At 45.0% G+C, this 21,433-nt stretch overlaps 1 protein-coding gene across 4 annotated transcripts in view; it reads right to left on the bottom strand.

Moving 5' to 3' along the window:
• ANO2 (anoctamin 2) overlaps positions 1 to 21,433 on the bottom strand; it is a 345,301-nt gene that overhangs the window by 221,244 nt on the left and 102,624 nt on the right. For all 4 annotated transcript variants that reach the window (XM_066357508.1, XM_066357518.1, XM_066357527.1 and 1 more), the window contains 5 exons: positions 21,076 to 21,227; positions 17,843 to 17,897; positions 14,824 to 14,875; positions 3,389 to 3,444; positions 2,118 to 2,159 (listed from right to left, as the gene is read on the bottom strand). In XM_066357508.1, the coding sequence (XP_066213605.1) occupies positions 2,118 to 2,159; positions 3,389 to 3,444; positions 14,824 to 14,875; positions 17,843 to 17,897; positions 21,076 to 21,227 (357 nt within the window). The remainder of the gene's footprint in view (positions 1 to 2,117; positions 2,160 to 3,388; positions 3,445 to 14,823; positions 14,876 to 17,842; positions 17,898 to 21,075; positions 21,228 to 21,433) is intronic.

Consider the following 21,433-nt stretch of genomic DNA (forward strand, 5'->3'; position numbering starts at 1 on the left):
CCGAGGTCTTGGCTCTTTCTTTTTTAGGATCCCTTTAGCCTCCCCCCAACCCCCATAAGCACTGAAACTGCAGGCAGGAGCCCAGCCCCACGGTGAGAATTCCCCTCACCATATACAAGAAGCGGTATCGACCTGGCTATGGAGCTCTGGCTGGGATTTCAACACCAAGGTTTTAGTCCTTACTTGACAAATATGTATTGACACTGGAACCAGTTTCCTCACTTCGCTGGGTATGTTTCCTAGGCCGGATGGACAGGAGAAAGCTTGCTCTCTCGCTCATGGTTTCTCTGACTCCCCCATCACGGCAAGGAGTACTGCCCTAACTGTGACCTTGGCAGAGGAGAACAAGGGCACCAGCACTGGCCAGCAAACCCAAGGGAAAGCCACAAAGAAAGAGCTTCTCATCTTTCCAAGACACTGGCCCCTTTTTACTGAGCATCCCTTGGACGTAAACCTTGGGAACTATACACCAAGGTGCGACTCCATCCTGGCTGGTCTCACCCTGCCTCCCAGATTCCACCTGTTCAACTTGTACACTGGGAATAATTCTGTTGGCCTAAGAAATACAGTTCCTGGGAAGAAAATGTTGTGTTAAAAGGTTTTGTTGTTAATAATAATATAATATCATTGCAAAGACAAATACATATATATTTTGGATCATCTTACAATCTGCTTCTCTCCGCCTCTGTGAAGATTACAGAGGGCTGGCTGATTTCTCCCACCAGTTGCAGTGTGCTCCTGGTCTCTGGAATGTTCTTGTAAAGTGCTCTACCTGACAGGCTGGGTCACCACCCACCCAGCAGGAGGTTTCTTAGGTGGGCAGTGGTAGTGATCACTCTTTAAAGGGGAGGAATGTGAAATTAGAGAGTGGGAGGACAGAAAATAGTTGGGGTGAGCGAGGTGAGATGTGGGGAGAAATGCTTCCTCCTTTTCCTTTAAATTTGATCCGGGACTTTTCAGGAAATTAAACACCGAGACTATTAGCATCAGATAGAAAACAGATGAGGTTAAGACATCGAAATACTAGAGCAGATTCCCTGAGCAGGCAGAGAAGGGACATGTGTAAGCAATCACAGCAGTATTTCTGGAAAAGACCTTTTATGTTTTTAATACTTAACACTTCATAACAGGGACTAATAGGCAGGATAAAAAGAAGGCTGCTCTAAAGGCAACTTGGGGGATGAATGATTTTCCAGACAACAGAGTTGGGGGGAGGGAAACTTCTTGGGCTTCCATTTCTCACCCCTCCTGCCCTCGCCCACCAGCCTCTGCTCACCAGAGTTGCTGAAGGCTGGAGGAAGCTGCACGGGAGGGTGGCCTGAAGGGGTTGACAGCCAGATGGAGCAGTCACCTCTAAGGAGGTGGGGAGATGCCATGGCAGGGCAGGGGACACCCACATTCCCAGAATGTCAGCAAACAGAAGAAAGGGGATCTAAGTGGAAGGCTGGGGAAAGAGTTGTCCAGTCAGGAGCTGTGACTGGCCCAGGAGAGATCTTTCCAAAGGGACTCTTCCCCTCCCCTAACTACAACCTCTAATTCCTAGCTGCCCAAATACACAGCATGAATGAGCCTCCCTGTCCCTCCAATTTCTCATCTGAAATTTGGGAATGGCTATCCCTTACTAGTCTGCCCAGAGGACAAGGAGAACTTAAAGATGACCCCCCAACAAAGAAAAAAGAAGATCCTGACATGGATAATAGTACATTTTTAGCAAGATTTGAGAGACAGAGGTATTTCTAGCCTGTGTTGTCATGGGCAATGTGCTCACTCTTTCTGTGTGTCTATTTTACCATCTATAAATTAAGGAATTAGGACTTCCAGGGTTTCCCAGCTAAGCCCCTCTCATCACCAGGAACAAGATAATGCTTTTGTGTGAAATAGTTACCATAGCTGGTCCCCCAGACACTAGATACCAGCAACACCCCTATACACACAATTGTGTCAATGACCAGAATTGGCCCTCGCATTTCCAAGTGCCTAGGCAGCAGGGAGCTGTAGAAGAACTGCTGGAAAATATAGAAGCAGATAAAGCAAACATTGAGGACACATCTATGTCGTTCACACCCACCCATGGTCTCTGGTGCTCACAGTCCTCAGCACAGCATAGAGCAACTCACCTTTCTGTCATTCATGTCGTCCCCTGGACTATCATATTCACCCTGCAGGAGAAAAAGACATGCTAGAGGAAGCCAATGGAATGATTGAAAACAGAGAAAACATTTTCTTTTCTATTTTCCAATGCCATCCCTTCTTCTCACTCTCATTCAAGGAAGGTCAAAAGCATGATGTGGTCAGGAGCCAATAGTCCACTTCCTTAGTCATCAACCCTTGCATTCCCTGGGGACAGCGTCTCAGACAGACACTCCCCTCAGGCACCCCAGGGATCAGCCTGTGCCTCCTCATAGCCACAGCACAGCCTGTGTCTCTAAATGGGCATAGCACAGAAATCACCCTGTGCTGTGTCCTGCACCCGGTGCCTAATGGGCAGAACCTAACCTCTCGTATGCCCATGGTAAAGACGCCAGTGAGAAAAACACTGTCATCTGGGGAATTCCTTCAGTATTCAGCCCTCCCCACCTCAGTCACCTCCTTTGGCAGGTGCTAAAGAAGTCACCAACCCATTGAACAGTGTAGCCATGGGGGCATTTAGTTCACTAGTTCACAGGTCAGTTAAGGTCCTCATGAGTCATCTTGAAGAATGTTGTTGCATCATATTATGGAACGTTTATAACATTACACCCAGTCAAGGAAAGCTTTAATTACAACCTATTTCCTTTACTTAACCAAACAACAGTATAAGGAATTTTGAGAGATTTTCTTCAAAAATGTTAAATTAAAAAAAAAAAATCTGATGCTTAGTATATATTATATTTGCATGTTAAGAATGAAGAATTTCACACCCACACAAATCTATCATTACGAAGTATCACTTTCAATTAACTGCTCACAAAAATTAGGGGATACTTTATAGTTTCATATTCATTTTGAAATATCCTCCAATTTTTGTGAGCAGTATATATTTAAGGGTCTGACCGTCCAGGTTGTGAGTTATCCAGGCCACAGACTTTCCTTCTACCACCATCCACCCACCTCCAATATCTCCTTCCTTTAACACTGCAAGCCATCTCTGTCTGCTCACACTCTCTCCCAGAACAGAGGCAAGGAGTGGAGGGAACGCTCAAACAACACCAGTTCATTTGCCATTGGGGAAATAACTGGACAGACAACTGGCAAAAATCAACCGGGGCTGACGGTCAGTCATGAGCAGCGCAGAATCAGCCAAGGTATTTTAATGTCCTGATTCACTCCTTCCTCGCCTCGCCCACCGCATTGCCTGTGGTTGTCAAGTTTCTTAAGACTCCTGTGTGCCGACAGAAACAGTACTTACGTCATGAAGTGGGTAGGCAGCATCATAGATACTGTTTGCTATCAGAGAGTTAATACCTATGGAAGAAAGGAAGACAAAAATCATAACTCTAGGCCAGGGGTTTCTGGACATAAGCTTTGTCTTTTGATACATATTAAACCCTACCCACAGGTCAGCTGATGGCCTCCCAGTCTACATGGGGTTTTGTCAAGCTTTAGGTCTTAGTGGAATAGCAGTATTTTTTCATTCCCCGAATACAAAGCTATGTCTTGGTATCAGACATGCTTTCTCAAAGTTCACATTCCTCCTGTCCCCACACACTGAGATCTCTCCAGTCCAACGACTGTCTTCCTACACCCCCACCTCCATGGTCAACACCGTCAGCTGGAAATATCTATGGTCAACGATATTGCATAGGAACAACTACGATTAATTACTGTAATGACAGTCAATAGAAGAATATGTCAGCACATCCCACGGCACTTTATCCAAACTCATTTCTGGCACCTTGCTTTTCCTTCACAGAGCAGTGCTCATTACTGTCCAAGCCTGGCCTGTGGACCATGGGCTTCTTGAGCCAGGGCGGTGGGGCAGTTCTCAAAGTGTGATCTGGGGGAACCTTAGGGGTCCCCATGACCCTTTCAGGGGGTTCATAAGGTCAAAACTACTTTTGTACAACAGGACTAAGATATTATCTGCTTTATTATTCCTAAGCTCTAACAAGCATACACTGCAGTTGTGTGACATGTGATGACATCATCCCCCAGACAGCTAATGGAAAGTATGTGTGCATGTCCTTGTGCTTTAAAAGTTTTCCAGCTTTAACTTTTGATACAATAAATATTGATCGATGTGACCCATCTAAACAAAAGCCCTTTGGAGACTCAATAATTTTTGAAAGTGTAAAGGGATCCGGAGGCCAAAATGTTTGAAAACCACACAACAACGAACTCATTTTTTAATCTCAGCAGTATTTCACACCCCTTGTGGATAGCGACCCTATTAAATATATGTTAAAGGAATAAATAGTTCTGTCCCTAAAACTGTGATATACTCACAACAGAGAGCCCTCTGCTCAGTATCGCTGTTATTTACTTGTTTCATTCACAGTTGATTCAGCAACTATAGAGCAGTGTGTATGTTCTGTCTGACTCAGAGTGGTCTGTCCTGGGTCACTGGCTCCCGGATAGAAGGGATTGCTTCTCCCCAACTCCAGTCCTGAGGATCCCACCGTGCCAGGAGGCACCTTTAATCATGGAGAGGGGGAGGAGGGGCACGTCCCTGGTGCACACTGACTTCCCTGGTCTCAAGCACACTTTCTGCCCTGGATCATTCCTTCCAGGGGGCTGTGGATAGTAGTGGGAGGAGGAGTAAACTGTCTTTGGTGGGAAACATGAATAATGTCTAAACTTTCAGGCATTTGCATTTTCAAGGTTCTGGATAGACGACAGGTTTTAGATAACAAATCTAAACAACAGTTACTCACCGAGATTCATGGTTTTCCACCTTCCCTTCTTACCCAAGGCCCCACCTATAAGCCAGAGACCGCAGAGGCTCTCAAACAATCCTCTCCCTTCTGCCAGCCCCTTTTCCTCAAACCTTGTACCTATTTGCCTCAGTTCTAGGATGCCAGATGCCAGAAACCCCGCCGTGGGCCCCACGTGGGAGCGGAGGCCCTTGGGAGGCCCCAGGGGGCGTTCAGCCAGAGTGGCCATTCTCCTTGGGAGCTGAGTGTCTGGGGTAGCAGCATCACCCAAGGGCCAGATCCTCTCCTGATTTGAAGCTTCCTTCTCGGCATGAACATAAAATATCAGAAATAACTCTGGGGAGTGGGGGGATCAGAGGGGGGGGTAAAGGAGTGGGGGGGGGCTGCCCTGAGGCTCAGTGAGCTGCAGATTTGTCCTGCTCACAAGACTACAGTTTCACTCTGAGCATCATTAATCAGTTCAAGAGCCAGAACCACAGCAATGTGAAGCCACCCTACAATAATCAAGGGGAGGAGTCTCACGTCAGGATAGGGTGGGGCAGTTCAAAGCTACACAAGGGCTGTCAACATGGATAGAAGCTGAAGCAACACAGGCGGGTAGGGCTCCCACTAGACCCACCCCTGCACTACCCCACCCAATCCCCCCAACACTCACACCTCATGGTTGCCATGGCAGCAGTATACACCCTGAAGACAGTCTCTCAAAACTGCAGGGGAAAAGTTAAACAGGTGTTGAACTCTCCTGCTAATTCTCAGCTTTGCTGAGCACAGTAGCTAAGTGTCTGAGAGAATTAGGCCGACAACCTGAACTCCTGGGTCCTGCTGCCAGAGCCTCAGAATGATTCCAAATCATCGGAGGTCTAGAGCTGTGCACGCCGCCCACCCCCCAATCTCAAATGAAGCTTCTTCTGCAACTGCAATGTGTGCCCACAGCAGGCTGCTCACTTCACTTCGCTTCTAGCACTTTCTTCATTGTGTTGTGACCCCAAAAGACCTACAAGTACCTGAGGTCAGAGAGCACACCCCTCTCCCCCTCTCTCACCTCTGTCTTTTATTGATTGCACCTAGTCCCCTGCTGGGAACACAGAAGGAATAATGGCTGTTAAGAATAATAGCCTAGGCCCTGGCCGGTTGGCTCGGTAGTGGAGCGTCGGCCTGGCGTGCAGGAGTCCCGGGTTCGATTCCCAGCCAGGGCACACAGGAGAAGCGCCCATCTGCTTCTCCACCCCTCCCCCTCTCCTTCCTCTCTGTCTCTCTCTTCCCCTCCCGCAGCGAGGCTGCTGGAGTGGCTCTGGTCGCAACAGAGCGACGCCCCGGAGGGGCAGAGCATCGCCCCCTGGTGGGTATGGCGGGTGGATCCCGGTCGGGCGCATGCGGGAGTCTGTCTGGCTGTCTCTCCCCGTTTCCAGCTTCGGAAAAGTGCGAAAGGAAAAAAAAAAAAAAAGTAAAAATAAATAAATAAATAAATAAATAAAAAGAAGAATAATAGTCTAGGCTAAACTTATCTCCCTGACATTTCCTGTTTATCACAGGCACCCACTTTCCTCACTATTTCAGTTTTCCTTGGCAAACCATGCCGACGAAGAAACTTTAAACTCCAGCTCATTAGTCTACTTCCTAAGAGAGGAAGCCCAATAAATGGTTCTTGGCCTTGGAGCCAAGATGATGCGTGCCATCCTGACCCAGATAACCGGAGCCCCACAGGCGGTCCTGGAACTTGTCTCTGTCCCACTAGCTGTGGACCTCCTCTTTTTCAGATGGTGTCATGTGCGCAATCCCAACCACCACTAACACCCCCCCCCCTTCGCTGAGCAGGGGGAGGGAACAGGACAGAAAGAAAAGGGAGTGGGGAGGGGCAGGCAAGTTGAAAAGGAACTCTGCATCCACAACTTCACCCGAGAATGGGGATTGTTTGGGCCTCTCAGGTCACCCACAGACTTCAGAATCCAAGTTTCTACCCTCAAACAAGCATGGAAATCAGTTTGAAAGAAGAAAATAATCAAATGTTTTAAAGGAGTTTCTGCTTTGGAAATTGAAATTCTGAACATTTCCTTTTCAGCAGTTGGGTTAATTGGTTCTATCACACACCATCTATTTGGCCAGTTTGGCTATAATGGCAAAGCTTTCCTCTTCATGATCATGTCTATATTTCTCCCCCTCTGCTCTAGACCCAAAGTTAGAGAGAGAGCCAACCTTTCCTCCCGTTACTTGCAAAAGCGGGGCCAGGGAGAAAGAGAAAGCATGGAGGACCTTTTTCTTCCGCTCTACCCACATAGAGGGGCAGTGCCTCAACTTAAAGCATAGCTCATGAGGACCCCTCATTGATGCCTAAGTCCCATCAAGTCATCAGGTACTTCAATCCTATTCCTATTGTGTGTGCTTCCTATTTGCTTAGCACTGGCCACAACTCTGCACAGCCTGACCCAGCCAATCCTAGAAACACCGGTCCTCTGCATCCATAGGGTCAGGCTCAAGGGACAGAAAAGGGTGGGTTCAGTTCCATGACTGGTACCTGAAAATACACACAACACAAACCTGAGGCCTAGCATTTACCTTCTGAGACATCTCTGGTTTCCTGGATACAAAAAAAAGCAATCAAAGCACAGTTTATGGTCTGCCTCCCAGAAGGAGTCTCATTAAATCTGCAAGTGGCACTGGTGACAGGGACTATAGCTCTATCCCCTTCAGGCTAAACTCAAAGGAAACCGTGCTCCATTGGGACAGGTACTTAGAGGAATGGTACTGAACTCCTGAAAACCCATTTGGTTTTGATCCCCCCAGAACAGGGCCGATCCACCCGGCATTGGGCTTTCATCCTGCACTCCAGCCAGACGTAAATCTAAACCAGAGCCCCCAGACGGTGCACTGAAGGGAGACTATATTTACCCATCACCAAATTGTCTTGACATGTGTTTAATTACTTAAATGCCTTTAATCCAAAGCCTTTTCTTCTAACAAAATATAAACCAGCTCAGCTGGATGAATGATAAACCAGATGTTTACAACACACAACATGGTCTGGCTTTGGTCAAAATAATTAAGACATCATCTCCTGAGTGGGGAGGGGAGATGCCCAAAGCATACATTTGTGCAAATGCTCTGACACCAAAGCATCTATGAAAATGGAGCTCCAACAATATGTAATTTTCTGTCCACGAAAAGGCACCAATGACTTCCATATGAAGAAACAGAAAAGGTGTCTGTCCTCCTCTGACGGGACCAAGGCGGCTTGGGTTTCTTTCCATGGTAAAGTGAACTTTAAAGGCACCAGGGCCCTGACAAAGGAGGCATCATGGGGTTGGGTCAACTTCATGATGGCTCACATGCTACTACCATCATGCAGAACCCAAACTCACAAAGATATGTAGTCTCTGAACACCATGTGTGCATTAGTCTATAACCCCTCGCTTCCAGGGGTAAATAAGAGAAAAAGTCTCCACCTACACCTTTGTAAGCTGTCTCTCTGTTAATATGCCCATGAATTTTGAATTTTCCTGATTTGAGTATGTCATTTGCTCCTTTTGGAACCCTAACTGATTCTTAGAAGTGCCCCCCCATCATGTCTTTTGTATTATTTGCTTTCTTTGTATGAATCTCTCTTGACAGACTGTCATGTGGCTTATTTCCTCTTGTCCTCAAATGTTACCTGAAAAGTAAGTTCCATAAAGGCAAGGATTGGTGGCTGTTGTGTCTGCCTGATTCACTGCACTATTCTCTAGCTCTGGAGTATGAATGATACATAGGAGATGCTCAATAAAAATCTGTTGAATGAATGAATGAATCCAACATTAGGAAGACCTCAGCTTCCACTTCTCTGGGAAACCTTTCCCAATAACTTCATTCACTTATTAATTGATTAAAGAGCTATGAAGAAGAACCAAAAAACAAAACAAAAAAACCCCCACACAACTCAAGTTCTAAATCTGGCTCTGAATTTCTAACCTTAGGCACCAAGGTAACCTGTGCTGTGAAATCAGTTAGCATCTTTAGAACCTACTCTGCATAGAGGTTTCCTGGGTCAAATGAGATGAGAGTAAAAGTGCTTTGAAAAGCATATGACTGCACAGTGCAAGGGGTCCTTATTTACTGGTTACAGCCAATGCCTTATTTGTACAGACTCTCTCTCTTACCTGGTTATCTCAGCTCTCTCAACAGAGAACAAAGAAGGAAAAGTATCTAGATCTCATAAAGTCCCACCCCTAATGTTGTGTACCTTAACCACAAAAAGCTTCAGGCCCTCCTTCAGTGCGTTTTTACTCTCTCTTCACCCAAAATTCTAACAAGACTGTTTTTCTGTCTCCCAAACAGAAAAAGCAAACCGGAAATAACCAAACTCTAGACATGTTACCTGAGTCGGAAATTCAAGAAATCAGAGAGTGTGCGGCAAACAACCCTAGCAATACTTTGGTAACCCTTGAGGAAACATTTTAAAAAGCTTATTTTTTCAGTGATGAACCTGAATCATCCAGAAAAGTTTCCACGCCCATTCACAAAGGGACTGTCTGCTGATCTACTATACATAAGGAAGCAGAGAATGGTATGAGAGATTTTAGACGATTTTCTATACAAAACGATGCTGTGCCGAGGACATCAAGACCTAAACCACTAACCATCTTCCTTCCCCTTTCACTTTGGCTCAAGGTCAGATTCGCAGCCCAACTGCAGAAACCATAGGGCCTTATGGTTTGAATATTTGTAGTCTATTTTTTCTCCTACTTTTGACATTCCATTTTAATTTGTGCTCTTCCTGTTTCTTATTTTTTTAATTTATTATTTATATTATACTGTTTTATTGTTTTTCTTGTAAGCCACCTAAGAAATTTTATGGAATGAGACAGGACTATAAATAACTCAATATATACAACTTGCATAGAACTCAGTGCTCTGCAAAAGTAGTCATTCAAAACAATTTATTTTCCACACGGAAGAGGAGTGACAATACGAAGGAAAAAGAAAGAGTATTTCTGAATTATTATTACTTTTAGTACACCCTCTAATTCTAATTTTTATTCTCTTACCCACTTTTAACCTCTAGTGTAATCAGGCACAATGGGAAAGGGAATAAGGCTTTGTAAGTTGGTCACAAATGTAATGACCATGTAAAAGTTAACGCCAAGGGTAAGGGATCAATAATGCCTTGGAAAACAACGTCAAGCACTATCCTGTTCTCCTTCATTTTTTCTTTCTTTATTTTATAAAGCAGTAATCCTCTGGAGTATCTGAGTCCATTCTATGCCCTTTGTGCTTCTCCTTACAACCAGTGAGAAGGGCAAAAAAATCAAAATTTACTCCATAGCTCAAAGGTCCATATCATCCTGAGGTCCCACAGTGTTAAATAATCATATTTTTCATTCTTTCTGGTCTTCTAAGTAAGATTGTTTAAGTTGACCAAAGGGCTGCGAAAGGACTTGATTTTCCCAGGAAGAAGTCAAACAAAGTGAAAACTGGCCTTCAGGGCTGGGAAACAGAGGTCAGTCATATGTCCCTTGTTACAAAGCTAATAAATCATCAGTTGCTATTGTGGAACTACCAGACTACTTATTTTAGGAAAAGGGAGTTAGGGGTTCAACGTATGGATTTGGGACCGGGCAGGGGACATCAAGTCACAATATGTAACTGTTATGGGGTTTGCATTTTATCTAAGGGAGGTAGGTGTAGATCTATTTTACCATTTCTAGCAGGTCAGTGAAATAATCAGATGTACATTTTAAAAAGATCATACAGGGTATACCTTTTATAGAATGGGTTAAAATATACAAAACTGGAGACAGGAAGATGTCTTAGTGGTGGCAAGAGTGATTCAGGTAAAAAATGCAGTTTATGTAGACTAGGATAATGGTTGTGAAGAGAAAAATTATACCGATTTCAGAGATATTTTAGAGGTCAATTAACACAACAGCACTTTCTTATAATTTCTGGCTTGAGAAACTGAAAGCTAGTGTGTATCGAAATTTGGGTGACAGAAATGGGAGCTGGGTAGTCCCCCAAAGGGAAATCTCTTTGGTCCTTTTGGTTCACACTATGGTTGGGGTTCTTTTAGGGCAGCGGTTCTCAACCTGTGGGACCGCTGTTTTAGGGTATCTGCATGAAGATGTTGAATATGTGGATGGATATTTACCCTTGAGAATCTAGACAGAAAATAATTCATGACTTAATTTTCATAATGTCCATGCTTAAAACACAGAAATCAACAGTAAGTCTTTAAATTTTATTGTATACTGAGTTGCTTATTTAAGCCTTAATTTAAAATAGGCAAAATGGCACTAAGGAATAGACTTTATAACGTCTGTTAGCCTCAGTTTTTCTTAATTTTTCATCATTTTGTCAGAGAAGGAAAATTGAGGCTCATGGACAAAACATAGCCTGCCACAATCTAACAGAATTTAGTGGAGACAGAATTTAAATTAACTTCCTCATGTTTTCCTGCCAAAGTCCTAACAGAAGTACATTGGTGCCTTAGGATCTCAGGTTCATTATATGTCCTTCCAACTCAAAAGTGTATAAATTGGTGGCTAAATAACTATTGTTTCTGTACTAACAGACTTTAAAGAGTCAACCTAACTCTTCTGTACTAACAGACTTTAAAGATTCAACCTAACTCTACTTCTAGTTCATAGCATCCCAAAGGTAGTAGTGATAGAAAACCCAAATTTTACACCCAATTCTGACAGTGACTCAGTATATAACCCTACACAAGTTACTTATCCTCTTTGTACCCATTTACAACTGGAGATAAGAATTATGGACATGTTTCTCTCGGGCTATGAAACTAATATTAGAAAATTTACATTGAGCCTGACCAGGTGGTAGCGCAGTGGATATAGCATCAGACTGGGATGTGGAGGGCCCAGTTTCGAAACTCTAAGGTCGCCAGCTTGAGCATAGGCTCATCTGGTTTGAGCAAGGCTCACCAGCTTAAGCCCAAGGTCACTGGCTTGAACAATGGGTCAATTGATCTGCTATAGCCCCCTGGTCAAGGCACATATGAGAAAGCAATCAATGAACAACTAAGGAGCTGCAATGAAGAATTGATGATTCTTATCTCTCCCCCTTCCTGTCTGTCTGCCCCTATCTGTCTCTCTCTCTGACTCTGCCGCAAAAAAAGGAAGGAGGGAGGGAGAGAGGGAAGGAGGGAGGGAGGGAAGGAGGGAGGGAGGGAAAGAGGGAGGGAGGGAGGGAGGGAGGGAGGGAGGAAGGAAGGAAGGAAGGAAGGAAGGAAGGAAGGAAGGAAGGAAGGAAGGAAGAATTTACATTGATAACTAGACACATACATGGAAGGTAACTGTTTACTCCTTTGTGTTCCCTTTGCACTCTGAACATGTCTCTTATTGTACCTACCAGATTATCTCATAATTATCAGTTTATATGTTTGTCTGCATGGCTAAACTAAGAGCCCCTCAAGGGCGGAAATTAGGTCAAATTCATCTTGGCATCTCTCAGTTTCTATAGTATCATTTGACACACTGCAGGTGTTCAAGAAATGTTTTCTGAATGTCAAAAAAGAAAGAAATTTTTGAAAACTACCCAACAACAACAAATCCCTTAAGATGTTTGACTTTGAGACATCAAAACTCAGCTCCTCAAAGGAAAAAAATTCAGTGTTGAAGCCGAGGGTCTCTGATGACCACTCTGTACTCTGGAGACCATCTCTCAAAATAAACTTTAGTTCTTAGGGACTTTCTAGTTTACAAAACAAACTAAAAGGTTCTTGTTTAATCCTTACAAATACTCTTCAAGTAGACATTATTATCCACACTTTGAATAAAGGGCAACTGAGTTACGGAGATATTGAGTTATTTGTGAGTCAGGAACTCAACAGTTACTGCTATGAGACTAGCAGGGTAGACATGCTTAATTAATTCACTAAACCAAATCAACTGAGCAGAATGTGCAAGAGAGACAGCTAGGGGCACTGGAGCATAAAGGTGATTCAGACGCATCTCAAGGACTGTCTGAAGAGTCTAAGTCATGGACACAGATCATCAGCAAGAAAGAGATTGAGTTTGATGGGAGTCCGGAAAAGGGGGCATTAAAATAGATCTGTGGGATGGTGGTCTTTGGTCTGGGGATGGGCAAGAATGGGACTGCAAGGACATGCATGCAAAGGGAACAGCATGAGCAAAAATAGAGAGGATGGCAGTCACATTAACAGGAAGAGAAGCAGTAGTGAGAGGGGGTAAAAGAGAGAGAAGGAATGCAATAAAAATGAAATATTAGATGTATTTGATTTTAAGGCTATCGTGAACATCTCAGTGGGGGTTATCAATCCAGCAGTTAGAAATGCTGGGCTGGAGTTGGTGGAAAAAAATGGGAAATAGAAATATACCATTGCAAGTCCCAAATATACAGAGAGGGAGAGAGAGAAAGAGTAAGAAGGCCAAAGAAACATGGAGACGACAACATGTGGGAGAAGGGAGAGAAACCAAAGAAAATGTGGTCCAGAGGTAGAAACAGAACAGCAGGTCAGTGGATGAGCACCCCTTCCTGGATACCAACTCTCAGAAAATGAAGGTTCAGTAAAGAAGGCTTGAAAGGATGTAGAAAGTTAAGAATGTGGAAGACTAAAAAAAAGGTCACGAAATGTGGGAAGTAAGAAGTCACTTATCACATCTGAGGGAGCAGCTTCGGCCAAATTGGGAAGGGTGTGAAAGGATGACAGGCAGATTAATGGAAGTGAGGCGTCAAGAAGTGAGAGGGTAAATTTCAGAACTTGGATGGAGGCCGTGAGAAAGTACAAAATACATTCTAAGATCTCTTGACTCTCTGGTTGTCCCTGTGACCACGGAAAATGGCTGCGCAAAGTGAGGGCTTCAGCTCAATTCCATGAACTTGAACAGGACTAATTAATGACCTCACTCACTCACATCCCTGACTTATAAGCGCTGAGCTCCAGACAAATAACTTTACATGGAAGATTTGATTTTCAAGGCTTGGAGTGTTGTTTGGAATTTTGTAGCAAGATGAATACAATCAAAGCAAACAGTCATACATAATTGTCCCCTTGAGAGGTTCTGCTCTATTCTGTACAAAGCCTGCTCTGATTCCTTGTTCAGTGCTGTTCCCTTGGTACTAAGGCAGCTTATGAGCCCCACGATAACCTCTCCAATAATAGCCATTATTGCTGTCATCACCAATATTATTCCTCGGTTTCATTGCCTACCTTATGCACTAGACTTGCCTCTAAATAACTTTGGACGCTTTTTTAATTTGAAGCTGCCTCAAAGACCAGAGATTTGTCACCACAGACTATATTCTGAAGGAAGTTCTCTCAAAGGTTTCAAAGGCCATTCTGAGTGGTGGTGGCACCTTTAAAAAGAGAATTAAACGTGTGGAGCGATTTCTGTGGAGAAAACACATGTTTGTGTATGTAAGCTCATGTTTTTACGGCCGCTAGTATGTGTGTCTCTGTGTAATCCATCAGCATCTGGACTGCCTGCCTTATACTGTAAGTTCCCAAAGGCTGAGGTGCCTGCTTCAAAGACCAATCCCCTCAAATAAAAAAATAAATGAATGAGTGAATGAATAAATAAATAAATAAATAAATAAAAACAAGGCAAATAGATTCATCCAGATTTGGTGACAAGTATGCCAAACTTAGAAGAGGCACATTCAGACTAATGTGTGGCCTTACACAAGTCATTCACCCTCTCTGGGGGTCAGTTTCTTCATATAAAACGTGAAGGGGTTGGACTTAAAGGGCCTCTTAGATGCCTTTCTTCTGGAATGAAGATCTGGGAGAAGTTACAGCAGTCTGGGGAACAGCCCCTGGCCCACCAAGAAATGGGGCACCCCGACTCCTGGAGGGCAAGGCAGTTTCCCAGCCTAAGTGAAAGCAGCCTCCTCCCCTCTGTGTGGGGCATTCGTTTGCTTTGTTCTTTGCTGCCCACCAAGCAAGCTGTTGAAAGATCAGCTCTGACCCCCTCGGTACCCCATGAGTGCTACACCCGCAGGTGGGGGCAGGGGTCCTTACCCATCGTGTTGTTGGCTCGAGCACAGGCTGTGCGTTTCAGGATCTCATGCACCTAAAACAGATGAGAGCAGGGCTGTGAGGGCTTTGACCACGTGCATCACCACGTGTGGGGGCCGGGCGGGGGACCAGGCAATTGGACCCATTTCTAGGGAGGGGGAAGCCAAGCATGTGCCAAGCTCATGGACTGCTTGTCAAACCCACTCAAACTTGAGTGGCTTTGAGGAAACAAAGAATCGACCATCTCACACACACTCCCCCCTCCCTTCGCCCCACCCTGAAAAAAGTTAAGAAAGCAAAGACTATAAATTGCAGTTACAGGAGGCAAGGAAAATACCCCAGGGAGCCCAGACCCACAGCGCCCCCTGGAGGGGTCGGGCGGAGGCGCCTGGGTCACTCAGGGGATGGAACGTCTGTCTGTTTGGGGGGAACCTTGGGAAGAACTGGAGGAGGCTGGACTCTCCACCAGCCCCGACCAGTGCCACGTGGGCTGGGGAAAGCGCCAGACAGGGAGGCAGACAAATCCAGTTCTAGTCTTGGTTTCTAGCAGAGGGAACCTGAGCAGCTCTGTGAGGGCTCCTTGGCTCCTCCATAATGGTGCTGCTTTGAGGACTCATGAAAGTGCTTTGTAAACTGGAAAAGGGTCACCTGCATTTGGTCACTGATACTATTATTTCTCTGTTTTGTTCCTGAGTCTTCATCTTGCCTCCCCAGTCAGAGCACGTCAGACACTTCCCCACGACTCCATGTCTCCAAGCACATGGTGGCCTGGCAGGCTGCCTGCTCAGTGACCACTGCAAGCCTAATGGACTACAGTGCTTTCAGGGGACTGTCTCTCATGCAGGAGGGAGAGTGTCGAGAGGACCCCCCAGCGGAGAAAACAGGGACACCGATAGGCAACCTGCTGGCCAACCGCTGCCCTCCTGTGGGTTCTAAGCCTGTGCCAGGCTACAAAGAGATGGAAGGAAGTCTACTCTGGGACAAACGGGGCTGCTCAGACGCCCACAAAGAAGGGAAACAGGGAAGACATTTAGCAATGCGGGCGAGGAACCGAGGGCAGAGTAGACCCCGAGACAAAAATCAAGGCTCTTTCCCTTCTTAACATGGGGGGTACACTGGCAACAGGGCAGGAAGGGAAAGAGAAGCTTCCAGAGAAGAAATGGGAGATGTTACTCTATCATCGTTCACACGCCCATATTTCAGCTGTAGACCTAGAGGGAGTGGTAGATAAATAACTGCTCGTAGAATGGCACACAGGAACATTTAATTCATTTACAAAACAGTACAGTAATTCAGCAGCAATAATAATTAAAAACAGTATTTATGTGGCATTGTATTATTATGCAGCCACTCGGCAATTATCCGGTAATCTCTGCAATACCCTATAACTCCCTCACAGATGTGAGACCCAAGCCACAGGGAGATTTAAGTGGCTTATAATACAGCAACCAAAATATGGGAAGTTTATGGTTTTATCCATAAAAAGATGAAAGAAATCATATGCGCATTTTAAACCTTCCTAAAACACTAGGCTAAGAGACCTGAAGTTTTTTCTTGCCCATCCTGCAAACAAAACGTCAAGGCCAGCCTGGCTGGATAGCTCGGTTGGTTAGAATGTCGCTCCGAAGCACCAAGGTTGCCAGTTCAATCCCCAATCAGGGCACATACAGGAACAGATCTATGACCCTATCTCTCGCTTTCTCTCCCCCTTTCTTTCTCTATAAAATCAACGGGGAAAAAAGTCAAGGCCATGTTTTCAGTATGCTTTGGAAATGTTCTATAGCTTCCTCTAATCACCTGTCCCTTTTTTTCCTTCTTAGCACCATGTTGACTTGGAAGTTTTGCTAAGTATCTAACCCTTATTCATTCTTCTGTTGAAACTTAAGTCCTTTCTTAGGGACCGATGGAAACACACTGCCATGTTTCTTCTGTGGCAAAAGTAAGAGTCCACCATTCCTCGCACCCTTCTTTCTCTCCTCTGTTCGTAGGCTAAATGTTCTCTAGGGTAAATAGAAACTGCTCAGTGAATAAAATGATCGCCCTACAGCTCAGATTGTGGCCACAGGGGTGAAGGCCACATACAGACTTTCACCAGAATCAATCACTCTGCTAAATTCAAAAACTTGACTTTAAGTGTTTCAGGCAAAAAGACTATAAAAGAACGGGTATAGTCATGAAGTTGGCTTTCTATTGAATGGGTTGGTAATATTATTCTTAGGCAAACTGGCTAGTTGTAGCAGTCCTTGTAACAGAAATGCACGGGACTCCCTTGGGGTGAAAGAAAGAGACCAGTGGCCCAGCAGTGAGTCCTCATTCACTGACGATCTGTATGAATCTTCCCTTTCAACTCATCGCTTCTCAGAGCCTCAGTTCCCTCAACTGTCAAGCAAGGAGGTCACCTGACCAGCTGAAAGCCTTCCCCAGCTCTGACAGCCCCTGTGTCTGGGGTTCTAAGGAAGGTATGCAGGGAGGACTCTATTGAGAAGACACTCCTCTCAACCCTGACTGAGGGCAGTTGTTTGCTATTTCTTTTTTTAAAATTGAATTTCTTAGGGTGACATTGGTTAATAAAATTATATAGGTTTCAGGTGTACAATGCTATAATAATACCATCTGTATATTGTATTGTGTGTTTGCCACCCCAAGTGAAGTCTCCTTCCATCACCATGTACCCCCCTTTACTTTCTTCTACCTCCTCACCTCCCCTTCCATCTGGCAATCACCATACTGTTGTTGGTGTCTATGAGGTGGGTTTTTTTTCCTTAATCCCATCGCCTCTTTTACCCAGCCCCACTACTTACGTCCTCTCTGACAGCTGTCAGCCTGTCAGCCTGTTCTCTTTTGCTACTGGGATTAGAAAGGTCCTGGACATTTCTCTCAGTTGCTGGGCAACTCCATGCAAATGATGGGAGGTAGTAGGGAGGGCAAGAGGATGACCTGCCAAACTGGGCACTTGGTCTTTCCCCACCCTTTCCTGGGCCCACCACAGCTGGTTGAGCACCTGGTGCACCTGCTTACTCACAATGCGGCTACGGGTGGCGTTGTCAAAGAAGGTGTCCTTATCCTGGATGTGGTACCTGGAGATACCAAGAAAGCAGAAGGTCAACTATTTTAGCCATCTTGTCTTGAAACCTTGTCACACAGGCCCCAGAGAAAATTTTTAGAAAGCAACATGGCAGATGTGTAGGACACAAGCACTCACACACACAGTGTTTATATTCTTTTTCAGTATAAACACAGTAATTCTGAAAAACTATCTCAGAAATGTATCACAGGGAAAATAACTCCAACTGAAGAACAAGTTCCATAAATAAAAATGTTCATCACAAAGATACTTTTAATAAAGTTATAAAGAGAAGATGTAATTCCAAAATCTATACAATAAATTATTGTGCAGCCATTGAAAATTATGATTATTAAAACTTGATAAATAGAAAAAATTTAGACTATAATAAAAATATTATTCTATAATAAGTTCTAAAAATAAAAGACTGTTAAAAGGATTCCTGTGCATGGACAAAGAGAGTGTAAGCACAACAACAGCAAAAAAAAGAGTATGGTGCTGGGATTATCACGCAAAAACTATATGTTCTAAATTTCCAATATTGACCTTGCAATAAAAAAAAACACAAAAAAAAAAACCCAAAAAAAAACAACCACCTGCATACAGCAGAGGTAACTGCTTAGGACACTGAGCTAGAGGACACACACATGAGACATGCTCCCAGCCACCCCCAGAGCCCGGTCACTGGGGTAGGTGTGTTTCCAAACAACTGATGCAGAGTAGAACGTGATAATATCTAGATCCTTGCTGTGATAATTCCGAGGATGGAGTCAATTTGATTGGAAAGATCAGAGAATTCCTCGAGAGCGTGGTGTTTAGGAACTAGACCTGAAGGATCACGGGAGCTGAGTGAACGGAGCTGTGTGAGCGTGGCAGTTGGACGCCGGGGCTGGCGTGCAGGACGGCCAGGGAAGGGCAAGCACGGAAGGAATTCTGAGTGCAAAAAGAACAGCAGGCCAGGAGGTCAACATGTCAGTTCAGTTCAGCCATCTATAGCTGTAAACCCTGGAGAGACTCTGGACTTTGGTCTCCTATCTACAATAAAAGGCTAGTTACCTCTGGATGGCCACCTCACAAGGGGTTGCAATACTGTGATTTCTAATATATACATCTTTTGGTCTTCATCCACTGTTCTTGGTTCGTAGCTTCCAAAACCTTTGGCATTTTCTGAGCAAGCAGAGCAATGGGAGCATTTTTTGTCATAAAATTTGGTCTCTTGTCCTCAGTTCTTGAAATTATTTCAGAGGCCCGGTTGGCTCAGTGGTAGAGCGTCGGCCTGGCATGCGGGAGTCCCGGGTTTGATTCCCGACCAAGGCACACAGGAGAAGCGCCCATCTGCTTCTCCATCCCTCCCCTTCTCCTTCCTCTCTGTCTCTCTCTTCCCCTCCCACAGCCAAGGCTCCATTGGAGCAAAGTTTGCTCGGGCGCTGAGGATGGCTCTGTGGCCTCTGCCTCAGGCACTGGAATGGCTCTGATTGTGGCAGAGCGATGCCCCAAGATGGGCAGAGCATCGCCCCCTGGTGGACATGCCGGGTGGATCCCGGTCAGGTGCATGCGGGAGTCTGTCTGACTGCCTCCCCATTTCCAACTTAGGAAAAATACAAAAAAAAAAAAATCATTTCAGAGCCATAAAGGTGAAATGGGTGTTCATTACTCATAACAAGTCTCTTTCCACCACAACTGAGTTTGTCAATGAGATGACTTTTTGGAAAGCATCTTAGGATGGTGTCTGGTTGCCAGGGGAACCAACTGTGAAGTGAGGGTTTCAGTCCCACCTTCTGATTTCCAGGGAGGGGAGAAGGGTTGAAAGTTGAATCAATCATCAATGGTCAATGATTTAATCAACTATGCTTCTATAATGAAGCCTTCATAAAAACCTAAAAGGAGGAGGAGTTTCGGAGAGCTTCCAGGTTGGAGAACGAGAATCCTCCCACGTGCCACCTGTCAGGCCCTAATTCCACAAGGACATAAGTTCCTTCATTTGGAATCTCACCCTCTGCTTCTCTTCATCTGACTGCTAATTTGTATCCTTCAGTGTCTTTGTAATAAATGGGTAATCTAGTGAGCAAACTGGCTTCCTGAGTTTTGCAAGCTGCTCTAGCAAATTAATCGAGCCCAAGGAGGGGGTCATGGGAGCTGTCTGATTTATAGACATCAGAAGCACAGGTAACAGCATGGATTTGCAATTGGCATCTGAAGTAGGGGAGAGGAAAGTCTTGTAGGTCTGTGCCTTCAACCTGGGAAATTTGATGCCATCTCCAGGTAAGCAGTGTCAGAATTGGGTTGAACTGTAGGACACGCAGCAGGTTGGAGAATATCGTGGTGGTTGTATAGAAAAACCCACACACACATTGGAACTGGTGACCAGAATTGATACCAGAACCATTAATCAGGGGGAGGATTAATAAGGGAATACATGCAAAAGCAATAGCATATATATGTGTGTATACAATCATTATCTAACATGGGAAAGATGGGTAGAAGATGTTATGCAATGGACAGCAGAAACACAGCTCCAGAAGTGCCATCTCTTCAAAAGAGACGGCTCCTTTTCTCTTCTCTGCCTTCCCATGCCCCTTCCTTTCCCTCTCTTGCTTCATTCTCGTATCACTCCTGATAGTCTTTTCTTTTCTCATTAACTCCTAGAACAGAAGGAATATGTGGCTGCTGCATCTGCCACTTCCCAACCATGATTCCCCATCCAGAGACTTCCCAGTGGCCACCTTGTGACGAGCTCTATCCCCTTGTCCAGAGTGGGGTGAGGGGAGGCGTCTCCTCAGAGCCAATAAGCACATCAGCAGGCAGCTGAGAACACAGAAATCCAGAAGCTTCCTCCACCTTCTCTCTGATTTTATCACAGTATGTTAATATCCTGTTAGACTGGAAACTGGGTAGAATGGTTTCCCACAGAAGGTAAACAGGTATCTGAGCCCCAGTGCTTATAATATTGTCTGCTCCCTGATTCTCTATCCATTATGCATAATGACTGAAATGGCAGGTTATCCCGTAAGCCACTGGACAAATATTTAGGAGTTATTCATGATTGTCTTACTTAGGGAAGAAGACCAGGACGTATGTCACCATGACATCAGGCTTCCTCTCCTGTCTCCAGGCATGGAGCGCTCACTTTGTGACTGGGCGGTGGTTCTCATCCTCCCTCACATCCCTACCCCCGCAGTTCTGATACTCACAGGTACATCTTCTCCCTGGAGAATGGGTAGGACAGGTTTTTCATCCGGTTGTTACTATGCTCTGGAACTCTGGGCTTCAGGGGCGAGCTCAGTTTCTGCAGAATCTCATTGAACTTCTTCGCAATGCAGCCTTCTGATTTAATCTCATACATCTGTGAAAGGCAAAGCCACAGGTCTAAAGGAGGCCACATGCAACACTCAGAGAAGAGAGACACCAACCAAAGCTGCACAGGGCCCAGATCCCCAGTGGGGACCCCTCTGGAGAGAGGGCGGGGGAGACTGGCAGAAACAAGAGGTAGAGTCCTTCCCTTTCCCACCTGCTTTCACAAGGACATGGGCTCGGGAGTCTATTTGTGCG

Source organism: Saccopteryx leptura, chromosome 1 (genome assembly GCF_036850995.1).
Source record: "Saccopteryx leptura isolate mSacLep1 chromosome 1, mSacLep1_pri_phased_curated, whole genome shotgun sequence".
Classification (NCBI taxonomy): Eukaryota; Metazoa; Chordata; class Mammalia; order Chiroptera; family Emballonuridae; genus Saccopteryx; species Saccopteryx leptura.